Source organism: Electrophorus electricus, chromosome 6, assembly GCF_013358815.1.
Source record: "Electrophorus electricus isolate fEleEle1 chromosome 6, fEleEle1.pri, whole genome shotgun sequence".
Classification (NCBI taxonomy): Eukaryota; Metazoa; Chordata; class Actinopteri; order Gymnotiformes; family Gymnotidae; genus Electrophorus; species Electrophorus electricus.
The window spans coordinates 11,634,852-11,662,800 of NC_049540.1; the positions used below are offsets into that span (position 1 = coordinate 11,634,852).

A 27,949-nucleotide genomic window follows, 5' to 3' on the forward strand; every position below is an offset into this window, starting at 1 on the left:
TTGTACATCAAAGCTTTTAAAGAAACTTAATAGGTCTTGTCATAAATACTAATACCAAAACACATTAACCTTACTTGCTAACTTTGTTTAGGCCTATCTTGAAAACTACGATAAAATAATATAATTTTTGTTTAGATGCAATGTCGAATGTTATGAAATGTCGAATGTTATGAACTTTACTTGCCATACGATGTAAATGTAAAATTTTCAAGTCCAAGTCCACCGTAGTCGATATTACTTGGATTAAAGACATTGAAATTATTACATTAATACGACTGTGTGGACATTCAATCTGGAAATGCAGCACTCTTTGTTTCTACCTCTGCACGTCCTTTTATGCACTTGGCGGTTGTGCACGTACTGCACACTAGCGTACTGAAAGAGCCTATTGCGTTAACGGTTGGGCAGTGCGTACTGAATCCAATCTAGTGCCTTCTGTACGCCATTTCGGACGCCGCCGTCCTCCTCTGTGTAGGCGATTCGTTGCTGCGACGCCAAAGCGTTGTTAAGCCAAGGTCCCTTTAGTGAGGGCTGAAGTAGCTAACTAGCTAGGAAACCTTTGTTTCGCCTGTTTTAATATATTGTGTCGTGATCTGTTAATTTTATAAAACTCATAAATGATCCATGAGAAACATATTTTATATACTAAATTCATAATTCATCGTGGTCGATATATTATATACAACGAATATTTTTTTGGTTTTTTGTTTCAAGAAAAATGTGTAAGAGGGCTTCTATTTTATCGCTATGATGTTGCTAGGCGCTCTTCGTTTGTTTTCCTTAATAGTGGCGTGGCCCATGAACTAAAGTTTTTAAGTTAGCTCAGTTTCGTGTCTACAAGTACAGTTATTGTTATACGTTATTGTGGTAAACTAGAGAACATGTTTGTTTTGTCCATTGTAATCCTTGGTTGCTTAGAACGGAGTTATGTTATGGGAAAAGAACGATAGCATATCCATTACTGTGGCTAGCGGGCTAACATCTATATATCTAGCTAGTTAGCCAATTTAGCTAATATTAGCTAGCTATGTTAATGAGCCTAGCTAAAGTATCATTTACAGGACAGTTTATTTCAAGTGATGTTCAACCGACTGGGGAATGACTATAGTTTATTGCGCCTTTTGCGAAAAATCAGATTACGAAGATCAAACTTTGCAAATGAGGGTGTTATAGTGTTTGCTGCTTTTCAAAAACTCTGAACATAAGATTTGCGAAATTGAAATACATTGCTAGTTAGCTGAGCTACTTGACTAGTCACCCGAACTTATCCTTATTTAAGACATTATTGTCACACCAATGATGGAGCAGTATCATGTTTTGGAGATGATTGGGGAAGGGTCATTCGGCCGAGTATACAAAGGTCGCAGAAAGTTTAGTGGACAGGTTTGTACCGCAAGCTTTCACTTATTAGAGTGCCGTGTGTGTATGTGTGTGTGTGTGTGTATATATATATATATATATATATATAGTATATATATATATATATATATATATATATATAGTTTGCACAGCTGTTTACTTCCATAGTCCTGTTTCTCTGAAAGAAATGTGTAGCTACTTCAATTTTCACTTCAAATTAAACTATCCATGTTTTACTGCAGTGCAGTTACTTATATATACACTTATATATAACACATACAGGTTCCAGCAGATTGGTATGGTCCGTTTTTTCTTTTCCAGGTTGTAGCTCTAAAGTTCATCCCGAAAGTTGGCCGCACAGAGAAAGAGCTGCGTAGTTTGAAGAGAGAGATTGATATCATGCGAGGATTGAAACATCCCAATATAGTTCTGCTATTGGATAGCTTTGAGACAGAGAGAGAGGTATGACCATCAAAAGCCCTTTGTAGGACTTCATCAATTCATCAAATTGATGGCAATATATTAGTCTACTGATGCTGTTTGGTAAAGGATCTAGTATAACAGCTCAAATGAAAATTGCTGCCAGCGTTTGTCATTTTTTATGACATTCAGATCTCTTGATAATGACCTTGTTAGGCAAAACGTAATATGTTCAAACGGTGATGGCAGTTAAAAAAAAAAAAAAAAGCCTTTGTAGTCTAGAGGTCATTTGTTAGAAGACACTGCATGTAAACTGCAAAACTTGAGTCATGTAGTTATCACATTGTGCACAGAAGAGCTTTAAATTGTATATTGACAAATTAAACCTAGACCTCACCTGTTGGCTTGTCCTCACTGGAGACAATGTAGAAGTATGTGTGCTTTTGTCTTTGCAGTAATTAGGTCATTTGTATTTCCCTGGCAGGTGGTGGTTGTGACCGAGTACGCGGAGGGTGAACTGTTTCAGATCCTGGAGGATGATGGGTGCTTACCTGAGAGCCAGGTTCATAAAGCAAATCGTGACATCATAGAGTACCTTCTGCACCCAGTGACCCTCCCCTATTTAAGATGTGTCTTGCAATAGCACTAGAAGAACAGAACAGAACAGCCACCCCCAGTGCAGTACTCATGTCCCCTCTGTTTGTCATGTCTTTGTCTGTGTGCACAGCCAACATTCTGACACGTCGTTTTGCTGTGCGCAGGTGCGAGAGATAGCCTGCCAGCTGGTGTCTGCCCTGTATTACCTGCACTCTCATCGTATATTACACCGTGACATGAAGCCACAGAACATCCTTCTGGGCAAAGGGGGTGTGGTGAAGCTTTGTGACTTTGGGTTAGTACTGCACAATGGGTTATGTAAAGTCCACACCATACCATAGAGGCTTTGTAAGATTTAACATGTAAGGAAATTGTTTGGAATGTTATCAAGTTATTAGAAGTAGCATATGTTTTAGTCAGGTCCCTGGTTGAATTAAAATGTTTCCCATTTTTACATCTAAGGCCCTTGTTTTCCAGCTCAGATTAAAACTAATATTGGATATAAAAGTTGTTTTACCAGGTTACTCACTGCTCTGAGTAACTAGGCCTTTTTCAGCATCTCTGTCGTTTTGTCTCCCTGCAGCTTTGCTCGGGCCATGAGTGTGTCCACCCTGGTGCTGACCTCCATCAAGGGGACCCCTCTCTACATGTCCCCGGAGCTGGTGGAGGAGAAACCCTATGATCACACAGCTGACCTCTGGTCTCTGGGCTGCATCCTCTATGAGCTCCACACGGGGGCGCCTCCGTTCTACACCAACTCCATCTTCCAGCTTGTGCAGCTTATTGTGAAGGACTCTGTCAAATGGCCTGAGAATATGAGCCAAGCCTGCATGGTACTGAGTCACTTGGTTCCCCCTGCCACCCCCCCCACCCCCCACCCCCCCCCCCCCCACACACACACACATTTCCCCTCTGCTTGCTACTGTGTAATGATGTAATATAGACTTGCAGATGACAAACTTACAGTAAGCCAATAGTAAATCAACAGGAGACTTGTCACTGATTGCATGTCCTTATCACAAGTGTACAATTTAAAGAAACCTTAAAATAGTAAGATTAATGTGCTCTCAAATCCTTTATGCTTGTCAGAGTTTTCTGAAGGGACTGTTAACTAAAGACCCTCAGAAGAGACTGGCCTGGCCTGCTTTACTTCACCATCCATATGTTGCAGATGGAGTCATAGGTATGAGTGTTTCATAATACTGTAACGGTCACTTTATCTTAAACAGATGTGCATATATATTAAACAAATATGTGTACATGAATAATGTAACAAAAAATTATGTATTCTGCTCAGCTCCCCACACTAGACTTACTATAGCAGCACTCTGTTAGCTTTACATTTAAAAAGGCTACTGCTCATACAAAAAATGTTATATTACAAAAAACATACACTGCAGTTTTGTCATGGTAAACCACATGAGAAACTTGCAACTTGTTGCAACTTGTAGTGTGACTGTGTACGTCACTTTGCTTGAATAGTGACATATGAAAGCCTTATGTTGCAACTTGTAGTGTATGACGGTATACGTCACTTTGCTTGAATGGCCAGTGTTGTCTGATGAGGGCTCAAGCAGCCCCCTCACTGTAACGCCCAGTCCGGACCTACAGGCCCTAAAGCGGCTGCAAGCCGCAAAAAAATCAGCACCCCACAGTGGAGAGAGCAAGCTACTGCGCAGAGCCAGAGAGCAGTGGGCCAAGGAGCAGAAGAGCAGACAGGTGAAATCATCCCCCCTCACCTGCTCACTACAGAACACAGAAGATGAAGTGTTCAGTATATTGCTTCTATAAAAATCAATATGTTTGTAAAAGTATACAGATGTGGCTTTCAGCAGAGCCATAGCTGTTGTGTGAGGTATGTAATCATGGGAATCTGTTTATTAAAGAACACATTGTGAGGGCATATGTGGTGTGACCATTGAGAATGCGTAAAGCTATGGGCAGGAGTGAAGGCATGGTGTGTGTTGGCTCTTCAGGCCCACGCGGAGAACGGGAAGGCAGTTTGTAGCAGCCAGCCGCGCTCCAGAACTGCCCCGGCTGGAGAGGCCCCCACCGGTGGCCGTTCATTGGGCAGCACCTTTACAGTGTGTCAAAATTCAGCTCATGCACCAGCCAATCAGCATCAAGCAAGTGACATTGGTGTTGCCAGGTAGTATCTCTGTTCAGAATTTGAATGTGCATCAATAATATATTAAAATAATAATAACTCATTAAGAAGTCCATTTCACTTGGAACAGACACAATGCAAAGCTATTTATTTATTTATTTATACACCAAGAAAAGAGGAATAAAGGTCTGCAGAACAACTGCAACACTACTATGTTGCTGTGTGAATGTGTATGTTCAGTTAAGCTATACTAATGCCAGTTTCCACCCCTATGTTTGCAGGGTGAACTCAGCTCCCTGTAAGGGGCCTATCAGCAGGGACTATGAGAGGGAGTTCCCATCAGTGGAAGTGGGTCCCAGACTGGTACTGAGACACTCTGGACCTGGTCGCACCAGCTTGGCTTCTGTTAAGATGGACAGTGACGTTAGTAAATGGGTTCTGCGGTTTTCTGAATATGTCAGTGCTAATTTGGTTGCTTATTTTGGAGAGTATGGGGAATATCACTTGTTTGCCATCAGTTACAACACAGCCAAAAAAATGTACCTGATGCGATATCAGCCCTGAAAGGCTCATTACCCTGCTGCCACACTGTGAGAAAAGGGAATAAATACATAAATAATTTGCCTATAAATGGCAACAATAATAAGTAATTATAGGTGCATGATAAGCTGGCACTAGTCTAGCACCCCAGACCATAACACTACCAACAACAGTGTTAATGTTGTATTGCCATTTGGCCAGCAGTGGCCCTGTGATCAGAAACAGGACAAATGATGAACAGCTTAGAAGGCGCCTGACAGTCTGTAACTGTAGTTATAAAATGCATCTGTAAGATGGCTATTTCTAATAAAGTGTAAAATTTATATTTGATATAGCATTGAGTTTGAGAAAGGAGTTGTAGAAATTAAATAAAAAGGAGTTGTGTTGGATCCACAAATGCTTTAATATCAAATGCTTTAAAAACAAAGGCTTTCTCACTGTGATTATACGCCTCTGCACTTCACCCAGGAGCGGGATGCTGACAGCGATGAAGAATGGAAGAGATTGGCTGAAGTGACAGACTGGGCCAATCACACGTCTGCCTCTATGGACCCTCCCATCCATCAGAAACTAAAGAACAAGCTTCTTAGATGCAAGGACCAGGCAATCTTAAATTACTCTGTATAATACAGTTGAATACAAGTGTATAATAAAACCATGTTAATTCAGGTTAATTAGCATAAAGGTCTTTATAATAAATGGGTATAGATGGATAGATGGCTGCAGTTGCAGTCACCTCAAACCAAAGTCAAGCTTACTCAGATTTATTAAAATTTGTTCTGACTGCAAATAAGGAAACTGAACTTTTTCCTGCCAAGGTCCTGGGTGGGACTTTGGAAGAGCCTTCTGTCATCCTTCATCCCGTGACGGTCCTCACAAACATGATCCTGACCTCTGGTGCTACTGATTCCAGAAGAGTTGTTGAAGTGGTGGGCCTCCCTCACATTCTGTTTAATCTGTTGGAGGAGATGCTTAGCAGTCCTGAGTTAATGAAGGTAAGAGAGCCTCAGAACATATGGATACATTTATGTCTACACACATGCACAATTATATCTACATTCATAGCCTGTAAAAGGCTTGGAGGCAATTTACAAAATGCTTTTAATAAATGTGTACTTTAAAAAAAAATTTTGTTTTAATTTTTTGTTTTTTTATTTTGCAATTTATTAAGATATTAAAGATCAATTCGATTCATTTTGAGGACAATATAAGTGTTTGTGACTAAACATAATTTTAAAAAATCAAACCGTTACTTTAAAAATCTTTCAGCAGTTATTGCTAAACACATTTTCTTCATATAAACAGTAGATATAGAGTATAAAAAGAAAACTATCATCATTATTTAGACAAGCTCAAGGATAAAAATGACTGCATGCTGTAAGCTGTGTGTAACAGAATATAAAGTTTTATAAAATGAATCTTAACAGGTGTGTTTTCTTAGTGAAAATCAAACAATACTCAAAAAAATAGCAATGCAAGGTGCCCGCAATCTTGATTTTGAAGAACTGTGTGTGTGTGCATGCGGGTATGCTTGTGCGTGTGCGTGTGTGTGTGTGTGTGTGTGTGTGTGTGTGTGTGTGTGTGTGTGTGTGCACGCGCGTGCATGTGTTTGTGCGTGCGTGCGGGTATGCGTGCGCTTGTGCGCGTGTGTGTGTTTGTGTGTGTGTGCGTGCAGGTGTGTGTGTGTGCGTGCAGGTATACGTGCACGTGTGTGTGTGCGTGTGCGGGTATGCGTGCGTGCACATGCATGCATGTTTGTGTGTCTGTATTCGGGATGCGTGTCGGTATGTATGCATGTTTATTTATATATATAAATATATAAATAAAAACATGCGTACATACCGACACACATCCTGAATAACAAAATTCATAGAGCAGTTCCATATAGCCCATGCTTCAATGTCCCGGTATTATGGAAATGGAGTATATTTTTTTGAGCCATTTAAATTTTTATTTTAAAAAAAATTTGATACACGTTTTTAAATAGATAAGATGTGGCCAATGCAACAGGAGATGTTCAGATAGCCACTATCCATGCAAACAGTTCTGATTTTTCCCTTTTTTGCTTTTTTTTTTTTTTTTTTTTTTTTTTTTTTTTTTGTTTATGAAACTGTATAGATTTACATTGGTTTGTTTTGGGGGGGTTGCATGCACTTGCATATTGTTTTAAAAAAATAACAGAGACACTCAGATTACACAGATGAAATAAAACTTCAATTTGTGACCACGCAAATAAGACAAATTTGAGAGATGGCAGCAATGAAAGATGCGGAGTAGAGACACAATTTTCATGACTACAGAGACCATGGCATGAGAGGGTTCTAGGACAGATGATGGTGTCACTTCTGACATTCTGGAAAAACAACCCTGACTGGAACATAAAGGAGAAGAGGTCTGAATGATATTTATCTCCCCCCACAATCTACACTGATCTTTAGCTTCAGAACTTTAATTATAAGTTATTTATTTTATATATGTTTAATTGGAATTCACTTAAAAATAAAATTGTATGGATTTAAATTAATAATTGGTAGTTTTTTATTTCTGAGAAAAAAATACTTGAAGTGTGCACGCAATGTATTTTATGCTACACACAGTTGGCTAACATTTAATTAGATTAACTTTGTTAATTTGATGTCTTTCCAAATAATTCAATGTCTTGCCAGCATCGAGAATCTGTGCCAGCTGTTTATGTCAGTGCTTCTTCGTTCTGACCCAAACCCTCTGGCAGTAAGTCTCTCTGGATGCATTATTTTCACTGTAATTTTACTGTACTTATGGTTGGTTTAAGTAATTAAAGACGTTAGTATTGATTATCACATAACTGAGCATCTGCCCCCAAGCCATTAGTGGCAACGGTCCTGAGCCAGCTTGTGGATCATGGTGCACGCGTGTGCGTCCGCACACACACACTCACTGCTCTTTTGGAGTCTCTGCTGTCGGGTCCAGAGGAGGTAAATGGAGTTAAATCATCCGCTCAGAATGAAACGTCACGCTCGTTAGCACTGTGAATTTTTCTTTTTTTTTCTTTTTTCCTCTCATGTTTTGAGTGTGACCAGCGTTGTTGCTTTCTCATTCAAAGGTTTATCACCCCTTTCCTGCTGGCTGGGGTATATGTGATGGTGTCCTGGCCCTGGTGCTCAGACTTCTCTCTGAGGTAATTTCACACATAAAATTTACTCTAATTACGTGCTTGTAAGGTTGTCATATAGTTATTATAATAGTCATTATAGCATGTCACCCATGGTTGCAGAGCGAAAGAAGTGCCCTCCCTGGTTTTCTGAACTCCAAGCTCTGGTGCCACCTCTGGACTAAAGTTGGCAACATGCTACAAAACACTGTATCCAAAACCAACTTTCTCTCAGTTAATGGTGAAAAATTAAAAAATATTTTAAATCCTATTATACTTTAAATACTACAAAAATACTTTGAATACTACTGAAGACTACTTAATTTTTCACTATGGAAAGTTATGCGCTTCTGCAGTATAAGGCGAACTGTATTTTTTATTAATCAAGGTTTTTTGTTTTTGCTTTTTCTAGGTCTCCGTGACCTTTTGTCTCTCGCTCTGTTGGCCTTCTGTGACGAGCCCTACGACTGCGTGACTCTCTTCTTCACTGCCAGCAACAACCTCGGCTGCACCCTCAGCCGCCTCCTGACTGCCGACAGGTCAGCCCTACCCCCCGAGCCTCGTTTATTCGTTTGCGGCCGCTCGCACCGGAGATTACGGAGCACCGCATTAACCGTGTTTCACCTCTGTGTCCTCCTTTTCTCGGCAGCTCGGCGGAGCTTGAAAGGGGTCTCCAGTGGGGCTGCTCAGGCGTGAGCAGCCTGTCAGCCATGAGCTGCCACTTGTTTTGCTTCCCTTTTGCTTTGCCGCTTCCCCCGGAGAAGATGGCGGAAGTTCTCTCCTCGTATCAAAGCCTGAACTTGGTGACAAGCTTAGTTCAGGCAAGTAAGACCCACGCCGACTGTAAGGATTAATTTGCAGGATTTGGTACAGTAGGTTTCATAGGGGGGCTTCTTCTGAACATTGGGCCGTGCACGTCTGTGTTTTAGGTGATACAGAGCCAGCCCCTGCCTCTGTTGGAGCTTCCTCTCTGGCTACTGCGGAGGCTGTGCCTCTCCTCTCCTCAGTGGGCCATTTCCAGCTTCTTCATTGCAGCCCGCGCCTCTGGCTTTCTCCCCCCGAGTGCAGAGGCCCGCCAGATGCTAAATCTCCTTAACCAGCCCAGGAGCACGGCCGAGCAGCCAGTGTGCCGCGGCATCCCACACAAGGGCCAGGCAGACCTGGCCAGGGGCACCAGGAACCAGGAGAACAGAAGCGCGGCCATGGTGCCAGGAAGTGTAGATAAAGCCAGGGCTGTGGGGGAAGCCGTCAGAGTGCAGGCGCAGGTGCCCAAACACCAGGCTGGGAGGTGGAGGGAGCAAGGAGATCGATGGAAGGTTAAGACAGATCTGCAAATACCCAGAGCAGAGCATCTTCAGCATAGCACAGAGTCATACAGTGGGAGTGTCGAGGAGCTTTTAGACAGCTTAGAACTTCATGAAGACTTTATAGACCTTAAATATCTTGCAGCCCAGCGAAACAGCACCATGAGCTGGCTTGTGGACAGCTTAGAGCAACCTGGAAATGACAGAAACTGTGTTCGAGGAGATGGGAGATCTCTTACAATCTCAGTGGTAAAAGGTCAGTCACCTGAACCCAAGATTAGGACAGTGAGCTCTCTCCTGTCTGATCTGCTGCAGATCGAGTCACTGTGTGGGTGCACAATGCAGCTTCTTGCGCTGCTCTTCCAGACCATTCCAGACGGCTCAGTCCTGCCTGTGGACCCAGCCCTGCTGAACCTCGCCCTGGGCCACCATGACGATGGGGTCCGGGCCACTGCCTGTGAGCTCCTCACCCGCCTCAGGCCGAACCTGGGCCACTTCCCCGCTGGAGTGGAGACAGGGCCATCCCTGCTGCGGAAGCTGCTGAGCTGCCTGTCTGACCCTGCGCCATCTGTACGAAGAAGCGCATGTAGGGCTGCAGTGAAAACGCTGGCCCTGATTGCACATGCTGACCTTGGGCCCGAGGTCTCTGAGGGCAACTGGTGTGTGCAAAAAGGCGTCATGGGGGGTAGGAGGGGGACCGTTGGTGGACCAGTGAGAGGAAGCGAGACGAGGGTTGTTGAGACGGAGGGGGAGGGGTTGCTCGAAGTTGTTATGGGAGCAGCTTCAACGGCACTCTCTCTCCTCTCGGACTCCGATGCTGTCATCCGTCGCCACAGCTGCGTCGTCCTCGGCACTATGGCTGTCATCGACGGATGCGGTCTGGCGCTGATTAGCGCCGGTGCTCCACGCCAGCTCCAGCACGTTGCCCGTGGCGACTCCCATCATGCTGTGCGGCGGCAAGCAGAGTCCGCCTTGCACGCGTTTAGTCAACAGGACACGCTGCAGCAGGTGAGAGTACAGCGTTTGTCAGGTGCTTCTCTACACTTGTATTACATTTTTATTACAGGACAAAAACAACCCGTGGTGATTTTAAAAAATTGTTATGCTTTACTCACACAGGCCAAATGTCCAAGGCCACAGTGTAATGTGCAGTGCCAATTAAATGCAACTCACTGTTGTACTGCCACAGTTTATGGCCAGTGCAGCCCCATAACAATTACAGCTACCCCTGGACCCCTTAGCCAAACGAACTGTGCAGACACACTTTTGAGCGGCATTGCATCATTCTGACAATTGCGCTGAGGGACCTAGAGAACAACAAGTGAAAAGTCCTTACCAGCATGTCTCACTTCCGTATTCTAACTGCTCTTCCTCAAGGCTCTGAAGTCCATGGATGCTGAACTTAAACTTCACCATGGGTCTCCGAGTTCTTCACTTCCAAGCAATTACAAAGCCCTTGTCAGACAGCAGGACAGGCCGAACAGAGGGAAACACAATGTGGACTCAACGCCAGGGTCAAATGTGTAGTATAATTAGTATAATATTAGTGTTATAAGTAAGGTATGCGAAAATGTCCTTTCCAGAATGTGCATGAGATGTGAACAAGGTAGGCGTCATTCAGAATTGCCTTAATGTCAGTTGTGTCTGTACTTGTTTATCATTGTATGTTGTTTACCTTGTTGCTTTCTTGTGGTTTGTTTTCAAAGATCTTTTGATACTTTAAGGCTAGTTCTAGACTGAGGATTCTCATTAAGAATGTCATTTATACTAGTCCATAAGATGTATAGAAACTTGGCCTCGAAGATTTAATTTAGCAGTAGGTACCGTAGAGCTGTTTTATACTGCACAGAATACAGGATGGATAATGACGCTTAGTTACAGGCTACTTGGAAAAAATACTAAATATGTCTTGTATACAAATGTGAGCTTTTGACTGCCCAGCCACATTTGTCTGAGCACGCTTTTGCTTTACTTCTGTTTTTATGATATTGAAAACATTTTTATACGGATTTTGTAAACATCAATTAATTTATCGAGAATAGAAATAAAATAAAAGTGTCAGTGGTGATTGTTGTTAAATTTTAAAAGTGACAAAATTGTGACCTTGTAAATAATAAACTATATTTGGAAAGCACAGATTGTTTGTTTGTTTGTTTCCTGTGTGGGATGTCAATTTTTTAACTGAAATTTTGTCGTGGAAATTTAAGAGCAGCCAATACTTTTCTGGCATGAAAATCACCTTGACGACCCGATTAATAATAATTACCTACTAAATACATTTTGGATTTATTTATAGGAATTCCTAAAATAGCCGAAATGTGACCATTTTTTGTTGGTGTTCGAATTACTTATTTTAATTATTTTTAAAATATCGTTGAAATGTATAAATACTTATACTGTTTCCTGAAGTCGGCTACTCTTAAGACCGTGTAAAAATTCTGCATTTTGAATTTTTTATTCTATTTTAAATTACACAATCAAAATTTAATTTTGTCTGCTTTTAAATATTTTATGTTGCGCGGAGGTTTAGCGTAGGTATGTAGCTAGCTTATTGCCAAACTTCAGCACTGTAAGGTGAATTTTATGAATGGGCGAGTACACATGACGGTGACTTGTGTTCTTAGAAATATAAGTAACTGATGAAACTGTTTCTTACCACCCATTAGTCTAAATGCTGATTAAATTAAGTAATGTTTAAACAGCAAACTATGGTCTGTAGTTTTCAACATTTAAATTGGTTACAGTTACCAGTTCACGAAAACAGCCATTTGCGCTATGTAGCCTCAACCTTGACATTGCAACGGAATTTAATTTTAAATCCTGAAAAACTAAGTATTTATTTAACTCACTCCAAACAGTAGGGAATTGTGTACTGAACGGCAATATGGACAAATTTATTAGTCAAACACTCGCATTGGCGCAGTCTGCCTGGGCCCCCCCCCCCCCCCCCCCCCCCCCCGTCCCCGGGTTCTTTAAAGCAAAATCTTCCCAGTTTACTAATTTTACACTGGCTCATTTTATGAATGGGGGGACGTCTATTTATTTGTTCTTTACTTTTGCTGATGTCCTACTTTCATGTTGTGTCTGTAGTGAGTAAAGAGCGATGAAGTGAGTAAAAAAAGAGTGCTGGTTTAGAGTAAGTAGGCTATAATGAACAACATAAACAGTCTCACTAGAAAAGCATGCACACTGTTAAGGAAAATAGCAAAATTAGACCGATTTCCAGACACAGGTTGCACGACCTGGCAGAGTCTGAAGGACTTAGTTGCTCACAAACCTGGAATGTAACATTTATGTACCTCGGCAAAGCGGTCTACTAAAAATTATTACACCTGATAATTCTTTTAAAATATATATCTTCACTTTCCTGTTTCTATCGGTTTAAATAATCGACCAATAATAATTTTATATATATATATATATATATATATATATATATATATATATATATATATATATATATATATATATATAAATATAATTTTTTTTTTTTTTTTCCCCTCTCGGCATTGCAGGGTAAAATTTACTAGTAAATAGTAAAGAGGCATTTTGATGGGAAAACAGGACAAGTGACTTTAGGACACACAGCCTTCGCTTAACACACGGATAGGTTTGGTGTGCTAAGTCTCTACCCAGCTTTGCCTACCAGCACCGTGTCTTATTTCCTTGTCTGTATCTACTCCAGTGCCAAAAAAGTCTATCTAGTCTATCCGTTACGATTAGCGTTCCTTAGTTAAGCTTCAGAAATCTCACATGCAACCATTAGCTTCGATATGCATTACTGCTGACACAAATCACTTTATTTGAATAAAAAGAATGACAGTAAAACACAAAGCAATTAACTGGAGATGTTACATCGACATGTCTCATACGAAATGACTCGTCTTGGTATTTAAGCTGGTGTGAACGCTTATAAAATAATGTGGCTCATTTGCGTAGCTCATAAATTCGAACATTCATATCTCAACTTCACAAGGTGACACATACCACAATCGGCTATATTTCATAAACATGATTGTATACCGCCAAGAGGAAAGCATATCTGGAATCAATATGGTGCTTAGCTCTCTCTCAATATCTGTACTAGGCTACTCATTCAGAAGGATTAAAAAATAAATGTATTGCTAGGTCTTAAGGTATACATGAAAGTTCAGTAAAATAATTTGAAACTAACAAAAAATATTAGGGGAGTTAAAAAATGGTCCAACTGCTTTAGATTTTCCCCTTATATTTCTTTCTTTCTTTTCATTTTTTCTTTCTTTTTTTTGGGGGGGGGGGGTGGTTCTCTTGTGTATGTGTGTGTATATATATATATATATATATATATATATATATATATATATATATATATTTATATATATATATATATATATATTTATATATATATACACACACACACACACACACACACACATACACACACACACCACCTGAATGATTAACTGGATACAGTAATTGATAAATAGGCCATAAACATGAAAACCCTACGTGTGTTCTGGTTTGTACACAACTGTATTTGCAATTCTAATAAATTACATCAATGAAAATGTTGATTAAATATTGCTTGGAAGGAACGAACTTGAGCTGAAGCTAAATGAAAGGTCTAGTAAAGCCATCTCAAGCATTCTTGTGGAAATATAAAAAAGCTGTTTAACTATAAAGATTTTCTGTTCTCCTCTCCAGACACAATTTGAAATCAGAGCAAACAATCCTTATAAAATCACAAACCCTGATTGTTTTCGCAATTACAGCAGAGACGTTGAGCCAAACAGTAGTTTGTGAAATTGAAATGTCACTCCTTCTATGAAATGTCTAGGCAAAAAGGATATATAACAGGACTTTAAGATAGGTCTTCAGCAAGAGAGATATGCTGTTGTGTTCAACATGTCGTTCGGACCAAAAGAAAGAACAAAAAGGCATTCTTCTGAAAAGCCATGAAATCTTAGGCATGCAAGACTGAAACATGGAATCAACACGCATAACATTAGGCAGTGCCATATCTTCAGCATCAAGTTACAAACTGACATACTTCCGTGACTTTGGACATTGGTTGCATACCTGAGCTGCAGGACTAACCTAAATTGGGGATTTTAAAAACAAAACAAAACAAAACAAAAAAATCATCAAGTTCATTCTTCCTGAGGAAACATTCATTTTGGAAAGACTGATTCCCCTGAAGGTCAATATTGGTTTTGAAAGAGATTGCTATTTGATCAGTGCTTAATTCCTTTTTGAATTGATGGAAGAATTGCACTATTGCCAAGTACTACGAGACTGCTTAGAAATAATAATAATAATAATAAAAATAATACAAATTTTAAAAATAATTTAAAGAAGATAATCTGCATTCTGATAAATTAAGATTAGTGCAGGTCATATTCTGACATGGTATTAGACTATAGCCTTGTGTAAATGAAAAATAGTGTGCTCAGTCTGATCTTGTGTATTCAGTGCTGATTAACATCAATCCTGAAAAGAACAGGAGAAGAGGACCCGTTTTAGCTATTCTTGGAAAAAGGAGGCCCACACAAAAAGCCAGCTGTCACTTAAGCCATGACAGAATCACAGTGCATATTTATTTGACTTTGAGTTGGAGCTGTAAATGTGGAAGTTTGTGCTGCAGCTGTTGATGGACTTGTCAGTTTGTAACAAAAATTAAATGATTGATTAACGTAACGTGCAATAGTACACCCCCCACATCGCAAACCCACCCCCACCCCCCAACCCCATCCAAAAACAAGGAAAAAAAGACATTCGATCAGAAAACATTCCAACGTAAAAATTCCACTCTTGTTAGAGTACTATCAATTCTACTTGCAGGACCATCATCTGTTGTCAGGCGACCGAGCTTCAGCTCAGGCACTGCTCTCCTGTTTTAGCCGTTGACTGCGGGCCTTGTAAACCTCGATCAGAAGGTCTTTGACGTACTGGATCTCTCTCTCCACCGACTCCGCCTTGTCCCGAAGTTCTCGGTTCCTCCCTTCCAGACCGTGAAGCTGCTCTTCTAGTGAATCTAACTCCGCTCTCTTCCTCTGGCGATACCTGTGGAAACAAAAAAATGTAATAAAAATAAATACATTTAAAAAAATTAAACATCAGCATCATTGGTCACTGAAGTTCTTGGTTCTTTATTTGTGGTCCCGGAAAGGGTGTGGCCCGTACTGTCCACGTCAGCTGAAGCTTTCAGGCCTATACAGCCAATGATGTCTGGAAATGTGAGATTGAATTTTGGAGCATGACAGCAGTTACTGCTGACTTTACTAAAAATATGCTCACCTGCTTAAGAGGAATTTCCAAAATGGAGATAGAATATAACTAAATCCTCTGAAACACATGCGCTCTCATGAATGTAACATACATTCCTATGCTGACTGGCTGGAAATATTATACCTGTGAGCTGCCGTCTTGTTCTGATCTCTCTTCTTCTGCTTGCGCTCTCCTTGACTGGACTCCATGATCGAGCCCTCCAGCTCCGGTTTCACATTGCAGGGCTCCTCCTTCAGCGCGCGGACTCCTCGGGTGCAAGGGGCGCCCATGTCATGCCCATGCCTGTCACCACTCAAGCAGTCAGGGCCTTGACCCTCCAGAAAGCCACAGTGAAACTCGCCGTGCTGGCGATGCATCTCCACGCCTTCCACTTTCACCGGCTCATTAATGGCCCCTAGGAAGTTGTGGTAGGCCTCTTCTTGGGACGCTCCCTGAAGAAAGCAGGCTTCACTGGTCTCTGTCTTCCAGGGGACGCTGGCCTTGACCGCGTCACCCATGCCAGCCTTGTCCTCGCTCATCATCTCCATTTCGGCACCTCCACCCATTCCGTTTAGATTGACTTCCCTGACGCCGTACATCACCATCTCTTCTTTCTTGTGGGGGACTTGAAGGGGCCCGCTAAAGCCATAGCTGCCGCCACTAACAACCTTGCTTATGCCGATGGCCTCTTCCGTGTAGCGGCATGTCTTCTCTTCTTTGGGTAAAATGGCGCACCTTCTGATCTCCACCGCACTGCCCAGGCAGTACCCTTTGCCCACCACCCGTTCATCCTCTATACAGCTGTAGCTTCCACCAAGTGCAACAGCTGGGTTACCTGAGGTATTTCCTTTGGAACTCCAGATGCTATTCTCATAGCCTTCACTCACCCTCACCCCATCAGAAACTCTCTTGCGGCCGCAGACGTTACCATTGGGGCGGCTGCAACTGTAAGGGGCGTGTCTTGGAATCTTGGATCGGCCAATGGGACCCCCACAAAAGCTCAGCAGGTCTAGTTCCCCAGTTGCTAGGGTAACAAGTAGAGGACTGGATTCTGATTGGCTAGAAGCAGAATAGGATGCATAGGGCAACTGGTAGTACGATGGGGGACCCACTGGTGGTGGCCCTTTGTCGCATTTGCCCAGTTTGGAGGCTTTCTCTGGGAGCGGGTCAGACAGGAAGTAATCCTCCAGCTGAGCAAGCTCTTCCTGCAGCAGAGAGGTCATGACCTCCAAATCAGAGGGCACCTGGATGTCATGCTGAAGGGGCGAAGGGGGAAGGGATGCATTGGGGGAGGGAGAGGAGTGAGGGGTTGGGAGGTATGAGGAGAAATCCACTTCTTCCGTCATCCAGTCACTGAGACCATCACCTATTAGAAAAAGATAAAATAAACAAAAATTATAAATCTAATGCATTGTCTAAATTGCAAAACAGTTATTTACAATTAAAAAAAAAAAAAAAACGATTGACCACATTCGTGCGATTTAATGTTTTATATTTTAGTATTTTGTTAAAAATAATTACGCATGATCAATGTAGTTCGAAAAGCAAAAGCGTTAAAATTCATAGCATCAGTGTAGCTCCAATCAGTTCAAATATACACCAAAACCAATTTAAAACACACACACATTGGTAGTTTTACTCACTGTTCAAGGAGAAGGAAATGTGCTGCAGTGCGGTGCCCACCTGAAACTGGGAAAAATAAAAAACTGTACTCACTGCAACTCACCAATTAAGTGCTGGCTCTCCTCTAGCCCCTCCCCTCTGCGCCTCTCCAATTGGCTGTGGTTAGCCTGTGGGTGAGAGAGAGCGAGGGGGTCTGACGGGCAGCCAAGTAGAGTCTTCCAAATGGGTGCTGACATTGCCGTCATCCTGTCGGTTGGTCCTACGATTCAAATGGCCGAGTTTACAGTGCACAATCGTGTAGTTTGAGAGTTGAGCCACGGAAGACAGGGCTGGGTAAGCATTATGAAACCTAAAAATAAGGAGGAGAGATCGATCAGAGGAGGCTAGCTGAAAGCATCACTTACGATGGCACAAGTAAGAGACGATGGCACAAATCTTTTTTTTATTGTTTGTTTCTTTCTTTTGGTTTTTGTTAAACTAAAGTAGATGGGAAAAAATTGTGTTGGCAAGAGGAAAACCCTGTTTGCCAGGGTTTTCCTCTTCTGACCTACATTGTTTCATTCTCGGGTTTTTTTTTAAAAGCCACTGTCAACCCCAAAACAGTAACCACAATTAGAGAATTGTATCTGCTGCAATTACACTCGAAATTGATGAGGCAAATCAGAGTGTATTCATTTTGGTGTCACTCAGGAAACATCTGTGATTGTCATGGGACCAATTTAGACTATCAGTAGACCTGTTCCATCCATCCCAGTCTCCTGTGTCCACTTAGGAACCTCAGCTGAGATCCCAAAGAACCAAGTGGATGCTCGATCTGTGCCAAATAAACTCACAGCTGTACCCAAGATAGAGACTCTGCTTTAACTACCACAGTCATTATCAGCAACAGATAAAACTACCATCATTACCAATTTAAATATTAATTGCTAGAATACCATCATCACCAATTAAATATCAGTTGATAGAGTAACACAATTACCCAGTAAAAGCAAGTGTGGTATTAGTGCAATACTAATGAAAATCATTTTAAAACTGCTGATACAGCCTCTAAACATTCCAGCAGCCATCCACACTCTACAGGAGAGTGTCTTTTGCTTACAGCCTAACCTCAGACCCCAAAACAGCAGGCTCTATTGTTAGCCACCATGCTTGACTTAGCTCTGTAAACTGGCAAACAGCAATTGCAATTCAGAAAAAAATAAAATAAAATCTAGCAACATTACATGCATTACTATCAGAGATAAGAGTAAAATCCCTCTAGACATTTGGCAGGTGCACAAGCCACTGAACTGTATGTCGAGAATCTCGACGCGCACGTGGGATGCAGCCAATGACGTAATGCAAGGTGTCAGTTCCTCTACAATGCCCTAAACTGATTCTCCCTCTTTGTTTTCCACTTGATCAACCCCTTTCTATTCTCGAGGGCAAGCAGCAAAAATAAACTATTTAAAATATAGCTAACCATGAAACAAGGGCATTCACTTAAAAATATCACACAGAAAACTTTTCATAGAAAGAATCACGATGACATCATATGATCTCAGTGCTCATAGTCAGGCTTTTCGGAGTTATTACTGTTTTAAGAGGTAGCTAATATCATTTTGACAGCTTATAGACCACAATATATTTATAGCACACAGACAAAATACCTTCACTGTAGGCTATCTGTCGTTGCTATATTGTTTAGACAGTTAGCAACAACAACAATGAACTGTTTTGATAAGCTTAAAAATAATAATAATTATATCGATAAATAACAAGATATTCCGGAGCCCATCGTACGAAGTTGCTAAACAGCGCCATATCTGTAGCAACAGTTGAATGACCTGGTAAGAAAGTACCTGAAACTTTCCCCATAGGCTAAATAAGCCTCTCGGTTTAGAATACTGCAGCCTTTATATGGCAACAAACATAGCAACCCAAGAAAGACCAAGCAGCCTTCGGAATTCTACATGCACAGCAAATGGAAACAAATAAGAAAAGCTCTGAACATGACACAAAGTAACAAGCAACTTTCACTTACTCCATTATTGCTGAAAATGTTTTTGAGTTTGGGGTGCGTTGCTACAGCAAAGCACGTCACTTCTTGAGGGTCGACGATATTGCTAAATTAAAAAGCCATTTCTCCTTCGGAGCGTCCCGGACAGAAGTGAAGCTGGTCTTGCTTTGTTGTGATGGAGTTGATGACTGAGAATCAGCTAATTGAGTGAAAGCATCAGGTCATCCACACCTAGCAACCAGCTGCGTCACGCGGTCAGCCTCCGGTACTGTAGATTCCTCCGCCTTGAACGCACTAGTCTTGGACGTATTCCTTCCCTCGTAAACAACGCCCACATGATATAGGTTTACATTCACAGGGTCCAGAGACGTATAGTGCCATGACAAGGTATATTAGAATGGTCTTATCGATGTTATTATACAGCTTTTGAAAAGCAGTTGGTTCTTGACATCCATAAAGTACATAAAATATATAGTGCATTTGCTAAGCCTGTTTATCCATTCACTGTTTATTCAAAAAGGCGAATACATTATCATATCGTGTGGTTTCAAGGGGACTATTTAATTTCCTACATCGAGGAAGAACACTTTTGCTACCCAGGAGATGCATGGCCATTGTTGCAGGTTAGTTGCATCAGTCTGTAAGCTGTTCGCAGATTCGCCAGATGTAGTAAACCCGCCGTGCTGTGATTGGATGGAGCCCTTTCCTTTGCTTATCCGATTGGCTGGTGTGAGTCAATGGTTTTTCAGTTTACCGCTCTCTGTGCACATGTTCCACGTAAACATCCCGAGAGTAGCCTAAATCAGCGGTGAAGTTTCATGCAGTGAACCAAAGTACAATAAGAATTGGGTTTTAACGCCTCTTTTTGATTTGATATAGCCTATACTTCCATTATCTTTATTTGGCACCTAGGATTTTGTTCTCATAGCAACATTAAAAAAAAAAATTAATTAACCTAGGTTAGCTACAATTTTAAGATTTGCTTATTAAATTGATGCTTATTAAAGTGTCGATTTTGTATTGCACATAAAGAATGTTTTAATTTTGATAAACTACTTACAACCTATAACCTATAAGGGATGTTGTAGCTTATCTTAAAACAGCGAAAAGTAGGAGAAAGGGAAAGCGAAAAAAGATAAATCATTAATGACCCAAAATGGACCAGTTCCAGTTTCTGTATATTCTTTTCCCCCGTGGGTCTAACAGGTGGAATCTTTAAAGCACCGCATCAGCATCTTTCCTGATGCCTTTGGGTACAAGCGTTTGTACCTTTAACCCCGAAACAATCTTGCGGAACATAAACACTGTCTCGAGATATAGAACTAATGCCGCGTTATGTTAACCGAGCCGTGGGGGACACTAGCCACACCAGCAACTTTTCTAAGATAATCTACCCTGCGCTGGCGTATTATTTTATAGGCTAGTGGAAAGCATGTATTGGTTCGTTACAATGCACTGTCTTCCTCTTCCGTGGTCATATCAACTTCGCTCTTGGAGTTGTTTTCAATTTTATCTTAAAACATTGTCGGTATACTATCGCCATTGGGTGCGAAGCGTATTTCTTTCAGTTTTGACTCAGAATGCGTGTGTCACGTTAAACTGGCACTGCCTCTGCCTTTCGGGTCATAATCGAGCACAAATACTCAAGCCACATTTAGTCTACACCCTATTAAACGCTTATAACTAAGGTTAATAACAGTTATGCAAAGAATCAGTCTTTGTTTTTCCCGTCTCAGCAAATCCTAAAGCTGATTGAAGGAGCTATGTCTTCCTGTTGCTATAGTAATAGCGAACACTGCCCCCTATTTTAGACATGTTTTCTGGTTGCTGTTGCCATGGGATTTGCAATGCGCGCTCTCGCTCCCTCTCCTGGCCTGTGTTTTTCACAGTTTTGTCTCTCTAGTCTGCCAAGTGACACTCCCTGAAAAGTTGCTTTGTTTTTTAAATACATTGTTGCAACAAGTAGGTTATGACACACTGATGTCATTTTAACTTATATGACTTTATTTACACAGTAATAACCTAATAACAGAGAATTAGTCCAACAATGCACAAAATTAGTGGGTAACAAATATTTATGGGGAGGGAAAAAATAATCAAGAAAAGATGCTGAGAAAAAAAAAACGAGATGCCGTTCTTTAAGAAATACTAAAACGAGTCATTTAGTTTATGGTGGGACCTTTTAAAAGTCATTTCAGACTGTTCAACCTCATGCTACTCTCATGCCGTGGAGAGCTAACCATTGGTATGAGGGTTAATATCTTCAAGACCACGACACTGATTTATCCCAATGACCCCAATGACTTAACATAATGTAGCCAGCAGAAAACTGTAGACTAATACCAAAGGTAAATTATAAAATAATTGGAATGTGCATTGGCATCTGCGGAAAACAACACCGTTTAGCACTGACGAGAATGTGCTTTTGTTTACACCTGATTGCTTTTCCCAAAATGAGACGGCTTCTCTTGTGACGCCGGCTGTCTCCAGGAGCAATCGGGGTGCGCGGATCAAAGCGGGTGCTTCTAAAGGCGCTGTGATACTGTAATTCCTCTCGTAAGTCGGTTCAGCCTCGTAGTTGTAAAAGTGAGGCCTGATGCAATCTTCGTGACCGCGGTCGTAACGTAGACGGCAGTGAGATAATAATGGTTGTTGAAGTGTGGGATCTCTCCCAGGAAAGCGCTGACTCTCCCTTCTCGTCGCGCATTAATTGGTCCATGGGGGCGCCCTGTTTGCGCAAAGCGTGAGAGAAAGTCAGCAATACACACATGGGTACCTCAGTTATTGACGGCTCTAAGGTTAATGCTGTGGGTGCATCCGTCTTTACTTACTGTGTGCATTGAGAAGTTTTTTTTACTTACAATGTTGTGAAACAATAGCTGATGCTGCATATGTAGTGACAGTTGTAGAAGCGCTTGGAGGCCTACTGCACTTCGCTGTTGATTAATCGGAGATTGTGCAGATTAAAATCGCCCCTTAAAGGGGTAAATCTGTTCCTGTAAACCCAGCTGCCCATGTGATGATCCAGTCAGATACATTCACGTGCTTATCTAATGGTCAGTCTTGTTTTTCCAAGGGAGAGTTTATCATACATAGGAACGATAAATAATTGAAATGCTAAACTTCACGAAGAGGCCCTCGGACCCTTTTATGTATGTATGTTTGTTTGTTTGTTTTTTCTAGCCAATGAGAAGGGCCCCCTCAAGCGCAACGCGCGTGTGTTAGAACGAAAGTGAGGAGAGGGTGAGGGAGCAAGCGCAGCATGCCAAGTTCATGTATGGCACATATTAGTAGCGGTTACATCACAATTTCATCACCATCTCTCTCGGAATTCATCGTTGTCTCTAAGTTCTTTTTTTCTCACTCCCTTGCACATTCGATCAAAACATTTGAAGTTCGAGAATGACTTGATACTGTATCAAACGGCTAACCATACAATGTGTTTTTGGAACAATGGGGACCAGGCGAGAGAAATCTCAGCAGTATTTTCTTTTATTTCATTTCCCTTACTCAAGTAGTGTTTCTGGGGAATTTCACAAAATAAGCAATACGTCTCCTTACCCAAACTGCTAATTTTTTGCCCGCATAGACCGTCCACAGATCACATTTCGAGTCTAAGGAGTCTATTTAAACAAATACTTAAGTTTGTTATAATGGGCGATTAACTAATAGCCTGCGTGTTGCATGAGAAGTCTAGTTTGTATGCAAGCACAGCAATGATTCTAAGCAACTGTGCCTTGGAGAAGTTGAAAAAGAATTAAAGTTGGTTGATTCTGAGTGAGCCCATTTGTCTCGTCGCTCCCGCGGGACTCGCCCGTCTAGCATTTCAAACTTAAACTGCAAGGTGAGGCAGAGAGAAAAAGGCACTCAAGGACAAGCTCGCAGTCTTTTTTTGCGTAGCATTTTTGGCATGCATTTGGTGTCGTTAATTATATTTCCCTAGTTGGTTATTCTACATGTTAAACAGGTAGGTTTACAGGTATATGTGTATTTCCTTTACACTTGAGCATGTTGTTTGCTTGTGTACGCACGCATGTGTGTGTGTGAGAGACTTTCTGTCTGCCGGAAGTTTGGATGTAAAATATATACTGTACTTGTCGTCCTAAGCTACGGAGCCCTGTCTTTCACTCATATAGGGATGTTAGTCACTTGAAGATAGCTTCAAAGTCATACTTGATTCCCACGTGGCCGCCACTGTCAAACAGCAGCAGCTCATCAACTGTCATGTTAACTCCAACTTAAGAGGACTGGAGGTGCACCCACTCTCCCCTGGGCCTTGTGGCGTGAGTCACTGGGTAGGTTTATGTCAGGTAACTATCCAGGTTTAATTAGGAAACTCTTTTGTATCGTTTTTACACTGAACATTAGCTTATAACAAATTACAGATGAATACTGTGTTTACAGGTCTGATTGTCTTAAATTGAAAATATGTTTACATTGAGTAGTTGAACAATTTCAACACAGCACTTTTTCCCTCTACTCATCCTGGGGCACTCTGGTATTTGGAATTTCTTATATTACCATTTCTTTTGGCAAGTGTGCTGTAACAAAGCAAAAAGACAAGGCTTAGTTGTAGACCTTTGTTCTTGGAGTCTCTGTGTCAAGAGGACATGCTTGCAAGCAGTGCAGGTAAGGCATGTTATCATGATGTTAAAAAGATTGTAATTTAGTGCCATATAGATAATAAGCACAAAAAAAAAGAAAAGAAAAAGAATTGCTGTGATTGGGTAATATCATTAACAAGAAGCATCACTGACCTTGGCAAAGGCACACAAGGGGATAGATCAAGAATGACATACATAGTGCATGCTAAAGACTGCTGATAGATGGCTAAAGACTGCTAGTGGACAGATAAAGATTGCTAGTGGAAGACTAAAGACTACTTGCTGAAGGTTAAAGACTGCAAGGGGTTGGCTCATGTTGCAAAGGGAAGAACTTGAGCCTGGTGAGGAATTTACAGAGGGCATATTTAGATGCTGAAAAAGTAAACACACAAATCCTCAGAGGATACACAGCAAGATTAAAAACACTAGATCTTAAGAGAGATTAAAAAACCCCACCAGATCTTCTTCTAATCTCTGTCAGGTGAAAGCCAGAGGTTATCATATAATAGCATGCTGGCAAATAGAAAGTGGGTAAAGAAAGTGAAACTCAGAAAGAAAGGAACACTGGATTGCATTCTACCACTCTGAGAAATAAAGTGGATCTTAGGCATGTATGGTAGCTACTGGAACTAACAAATCTTCCCAGATGGTTTAATCAGCAAGATGAATGCTTGAAAAATCTTGTCTGCCCAGATATGTAAATGACTCAAAAGTCCTTGAAATTCACTTCATCACACAGCAGGGCAATGACACCACCCTGGCAGCCAAGGAGATTTTCCGGGCCACAAAGTATTGTGTTGACTGGCAAAGTCAATTAGTCAATCTAAATCAGACAGAACATGAATCGCACAAGCTGAAAATGAGCAGCCTGAAAGCCGTGAGACCCTGAAACAAACAGTAATTAATGACGAATAAATAGTAATACATTATGATGACAACACAGGCCTGAAAGGGCATCACTAGGGAAAATGTATACAAGAGATTTCAGAGGTCATTAGGATAAAGGACATGGGCATATGGATTTCACATTGAAAGTGATGTCCAAAGCAAAATTTCTAAATGGATAATGTATTTTAAGTTTACTTCTATTAAATATTGTGTTATTTTAAGAAAGTTGAAGTATGCAAAACAATAAATGTTTAAGTGTACAAGTAAAATTTTCCAATAGTGCCAACAGCGGAATGTAATTTTTTCTTTGTAAAACTGTAAAGTGGTGAAAAGATTTATCACAGAAATAAAGTCAAAATTCCTTACTAAAACAGGCGACGTTCTTCGTACTAAATATCTTCTATCACGTTATTTTATTCTTTCATGTTATCTTAACTGCTCTAATAAGAACTTTAAAGCAATATTAAATTATAACAAGTGATGAATTAATTGGTGAGGCTCCGCTGCCGCAGACAGATGGGATCGTTACAGAGCTGATGACATTTGTAGCTGCACATTTAACTATTGTGGTAATGATTGGGCACAACGCGATGTAGAAAACAACCCTAGAGCCTCGGGGCCCCAGCCGAACACAGAGCGGAACGGAGAGACAACCCCCACATCTGGCGCTCCAAAACTTCGCTCAGAAAACGAGCAGGAGCGTGATGTGGGAAATACTGCCCTCTTGTGGATGGATAAATGAATTCTCTCTTTTACGGATATAAATTATTAGGTTGCCTGTAAACAAGAGGGGTGCGTTGTATATAGCGACATTATATAGCTTTTTTTGTACTTTTATCCCAGCGTGTAGAATTCAGCCTACAACCATGCCAGGCTAGCCTGTATTAACGGTAATGCAGCTGTCAAATAGGGCTGCATGCAAGTTATTTGTCAACCTACAGGTGTAACACCTGTTGGATAATTTTCTTCACAAATGACAGATAAGATAATGAACGGCTATTAACGCACATACCATAATGCGACTATTAAAATGCCCTGTTATTTAACTGTACCGAGATTAGCTCGAATTATTCACACTGTTGGGATTAGGTTTACGGCCTTCTTAAAAGTCCACCAGAAAACTTAATCTGAGTGCGAGAGCGGTGTATCCTGCGAGAGGTTTTTGAGAAAACGGTTAAGCATGTGGATAGACAAAGTGTGGCGCGCGGCTCTCTGTGCGCGAGGTGGTGCTGCGAGTAAAACGTCTCGAGAGCGTGTCGTTAATTTGTGAATTACAAAACCGATTGAGCAGAGGCGGCCAAACAAGGACTTATGACCGCCACTGCGCTCCCCATTAATGAATTACTGTACAAATTCTACATACTGTAATTTAGACATGCGTCATCATTTTCATATATTTCATTTTAATTAACATATTGTCATTTTATTCGAAACCATGGAAGACTGCTATTATAATAAAATTTGAAAATACAAAGTGTTTTGTTATGTGTTTTATTTGGGCCTGATGTATACACAATTGTAATTACAGTTTATGAGTGTAAATATAGCTCTATTTGACCTATGTGTACACACTGGAATTTTTGTTAGTATATTGCTTTGGTCGAATTGAATGAAGCTGTTATAGAAACATATTGCTAGTGAAATTACATTGAGTTATCAAGAAGCACATACATTTATTTTTCATCAAATTATATATTATATTTAAATATATTTCATATGCCTTGAGAGTGAATAAGTAATAAAGCATTAGCCTATAACTCAACTGTAGAGAACTATAGTTTTTTCAAAACCCTGAACTGAAAATAGCAGTTGGTAAGGCACATGTGGCCATTTCCACAATCACAACAGCCACACACTGACATTTATCACATCGCTGTATACACTCATTTGTTGACAGAATGAGTTGTTGGACATTGTAAGTCAACCTTTGGCAAGTCTTTTGCTGTAATGACACTCATGAGCAAAAACTGTTACAAAAAAACCTCCAAATAATAATTATGAACAAAAAAAAGAAAACAAAAAACTGGTCCCCACTAAACATATTTTGTATCCACAATAAGTACAAATGCAACAGCAAGCATACTGCTTCTCATTTCTAGATATAAAACACTGTATTGAAAATAATAATAAAAAAAAACAAAAGACAACATACATAACATACAGTGTGTCAACATATGACCAAAAATCAATACTTAGACAACAAACATAGAAGAGCTGCAGTTTTTCAGTATCTCATGACCTAAATACTCAGGAATATACGCAGAAATGTAGAAATCACTAGCAGTACTTTTTGTTCTCACTGTATTTATTTTGTTATGCCAGTACAAACTGGTAACTGACATTCGCAGGTTTACTGCATTACAATGAACCACTGCAGCTTGCTGTCAAAGTACGGGCTCCTTAAATTCACAAGTTTTATAGGTTAATGCAGTTTGATGCGTATGATATGCAAATACACTGTTAATAACCTGCAAACAAAATGCAAAGTATGAATGTCAGGATGAAATTTAAATGGCAATATAAAGCATCAGTGATTTTAAATGTCTGACAGATGAAAATATGTTCCTTATTTTCTTGTGTTCAGAGTTCCCCTTTTTAAATGATGAAGGCAAAGTAATATAATGGTAATGTTGCCACAAACAGACCAAAACTAATAGTGAAATACCTGTAATTGTTTCTACATAAATGGTAGAATAATAAAAAGATCAAGCTACATAATAGTTTCTCTTGCACCAGCTTTTTGAGCACCTTGACATCTGCCCAACAATAGCAGAACAGTATATCCCTCCAGCCAATACGCATCTGTCCAAATTCAGTCTCATCCAGATGACAAAAATCTGTCAGTGCGGGCAGTTGCGGTATCGCTGAGGTCCAGAAAAGGGCTGTGCGACCCTCCCACGGGACCGACTCCCTGTCTGCTCTCATGCCCGCGGTCGACCAGCCACTCCTCCCCTCAGGTCATGAACTGGGTGTATCCCTCGGCGCCCGTTACAACGACGTCCATCCATATCCGCATGGCCTCCGGGGAAGGGGCCACCATGAAATAGAGGCGGTCATGGGTCTTCACACAGAAGGTCAGAGAGGGATTTGGACTCTGTCGGGGAAAGGACAAAAGACAGGGTACGTGTGAGA

At 40.9% G+C, this 27,949-nt stretch overlaps 3 protein-coding genes across 18 annotated transcripts in view; 1 reads left to right on the top strand and 2 right to left on the bottom strand.

The window, feature by feature from the left end:
* Positions 1-338: 338 nt before the first annotated feature.
* On the top strand, positions 339-11,583 carry stk36 (serine/threonine kinase 36 (fused homolog, Drosophila)). 2 transcript variants are annotated; one of them, XM_026998578.2, is made up of 20 exons: positions 339-1,383; positions 1,681-1,821; positions 2,264-2,341; positions 2,541-2,671; positions 2,960-3,209; positions 3,466-3,559; positions 3,929-4,095; positions 4,353-4,525; positions 4,765-4,906; positions 5,492-5,626; positions 5,842-6,018; positions 7,324-7,415; positions 7,690-7,753; positions 7,867-7,977; positions 8,106-8,180; positions 8,277-8,394; positions 8,566-8,692; positions 8,803-8,974; positions 9,083-10,465; positions 10,835-11,583. In XM_026998578.2, the coding sequence occupies exons 1-20, from the start codon at positions 1,297-1,299 to the stop codon at positions 10,982-10,984; spliced, it is 3,867 nt and encodes a 1,288-aa protein (XP_026854379.2). In that variant the 5' UTR covers positions 339-1,296; the 3' UTR covers positions 10,985-11,583. The 2 variants fall into 2 exon arrangements, with proteins under 2 accessions (XP_026854379.2, XP_035383481.1); XM_035527588.1 differs by having other exon boundaries at positions 4,765-4,846.
* A 2,267-nt stretch (positions 11,584-13,850) lies between these two features.
* On the bottom strand, positions 13,851-19,834 carry atf5a (activating transcription factor 5a). Its single transcript, XM_026998577.2, has 4 exons — positions 19,350-19,834; positions 17,430-17,675; positions 15,848-17,069; positions 13,851-15,499 (listed from the first exon to the last, which is right to left on the bottom strand). The coding sequence occupies exons 2-4, from the start codon at positions 17,569-17,571 to the stop codon at positions 15,313-15,315; spliced, it is 1,551 nt and encodes a 516-aa protein (XP_026854378.1). The 5' UTR covers positions 17,572-17,675; positions 19,350-19,834; the 3' UTR covers positions 13,851-15,312.
* A 6,458-nt stretch (positions 19,835-26,292) lies between these two features.
* Positions 26,293-27,949, bottom strand: part of phldb1a (pleckstrin homology-like domain, family B, member 1a) — a 42,036-nt gene continuing 40,379 nt past the window's right edge. For all 15 annotated transcript variants that reach the window (XM_035526919.1, XM_026998448.2, XM_026998447.2 and 12 more), the window contains one exon: positions 26,293-27,911. In XM_035526919.1, the coding sequence (XP_035382812.1) occupies positions 27,771-27,911 (141 nt within the window). In that variant the 3' untranslated portion in view covers positions 26,293-27,770. The remainder of the gene's footprint in view (positions 27,912-27,949) is intronic.

Bases quoted from the DNA above. Each gene is read 5' to 3' on its own strand.
- atf5a (XM_026998577.2), bottom strand. From the start codon at position 17,571: ATGACGGCAATGTCAGCACCCATTTGGAAGACTCTACTTGGCTGCCCG. The intron at 17,070-17,429 runs GTGAGTTGCAGT...TTTTTCTAATAG, and splicing joins GGAGAGCCAGCACTTAATTG to GTGATGGTCTCAGTGACTGG. The intron at 15,500-15,847 runs GTATAATATTTC...TTGTTTCCACAG, and splicing joins AACAAGACGGCAGCTCACAG to GTATCGCCAGAGGAAGAGAG.
- stk36 (XM_026998578.2), top strand. From the start codon at position 1,297: ATGATGGAGCAGTATCATGTTTTGGAGATGATTGGGGAAGGGTCATTC. The intron at 2,342-2,540 runs GTTCATAAAGCA...TGCTGTGCGCAG, and splicing joins GGTGCTTACCTGAGAGCCAG to GTGCGAGAGATAGCCTGCCA. The intron at 3,560-3,928 runs GTATGAGTGTTT...TTGAATGGCCAG, and splicing joins TGTTGCAGATGGAGTCATAG to TGTTGTCTGATGAGGGCTCA.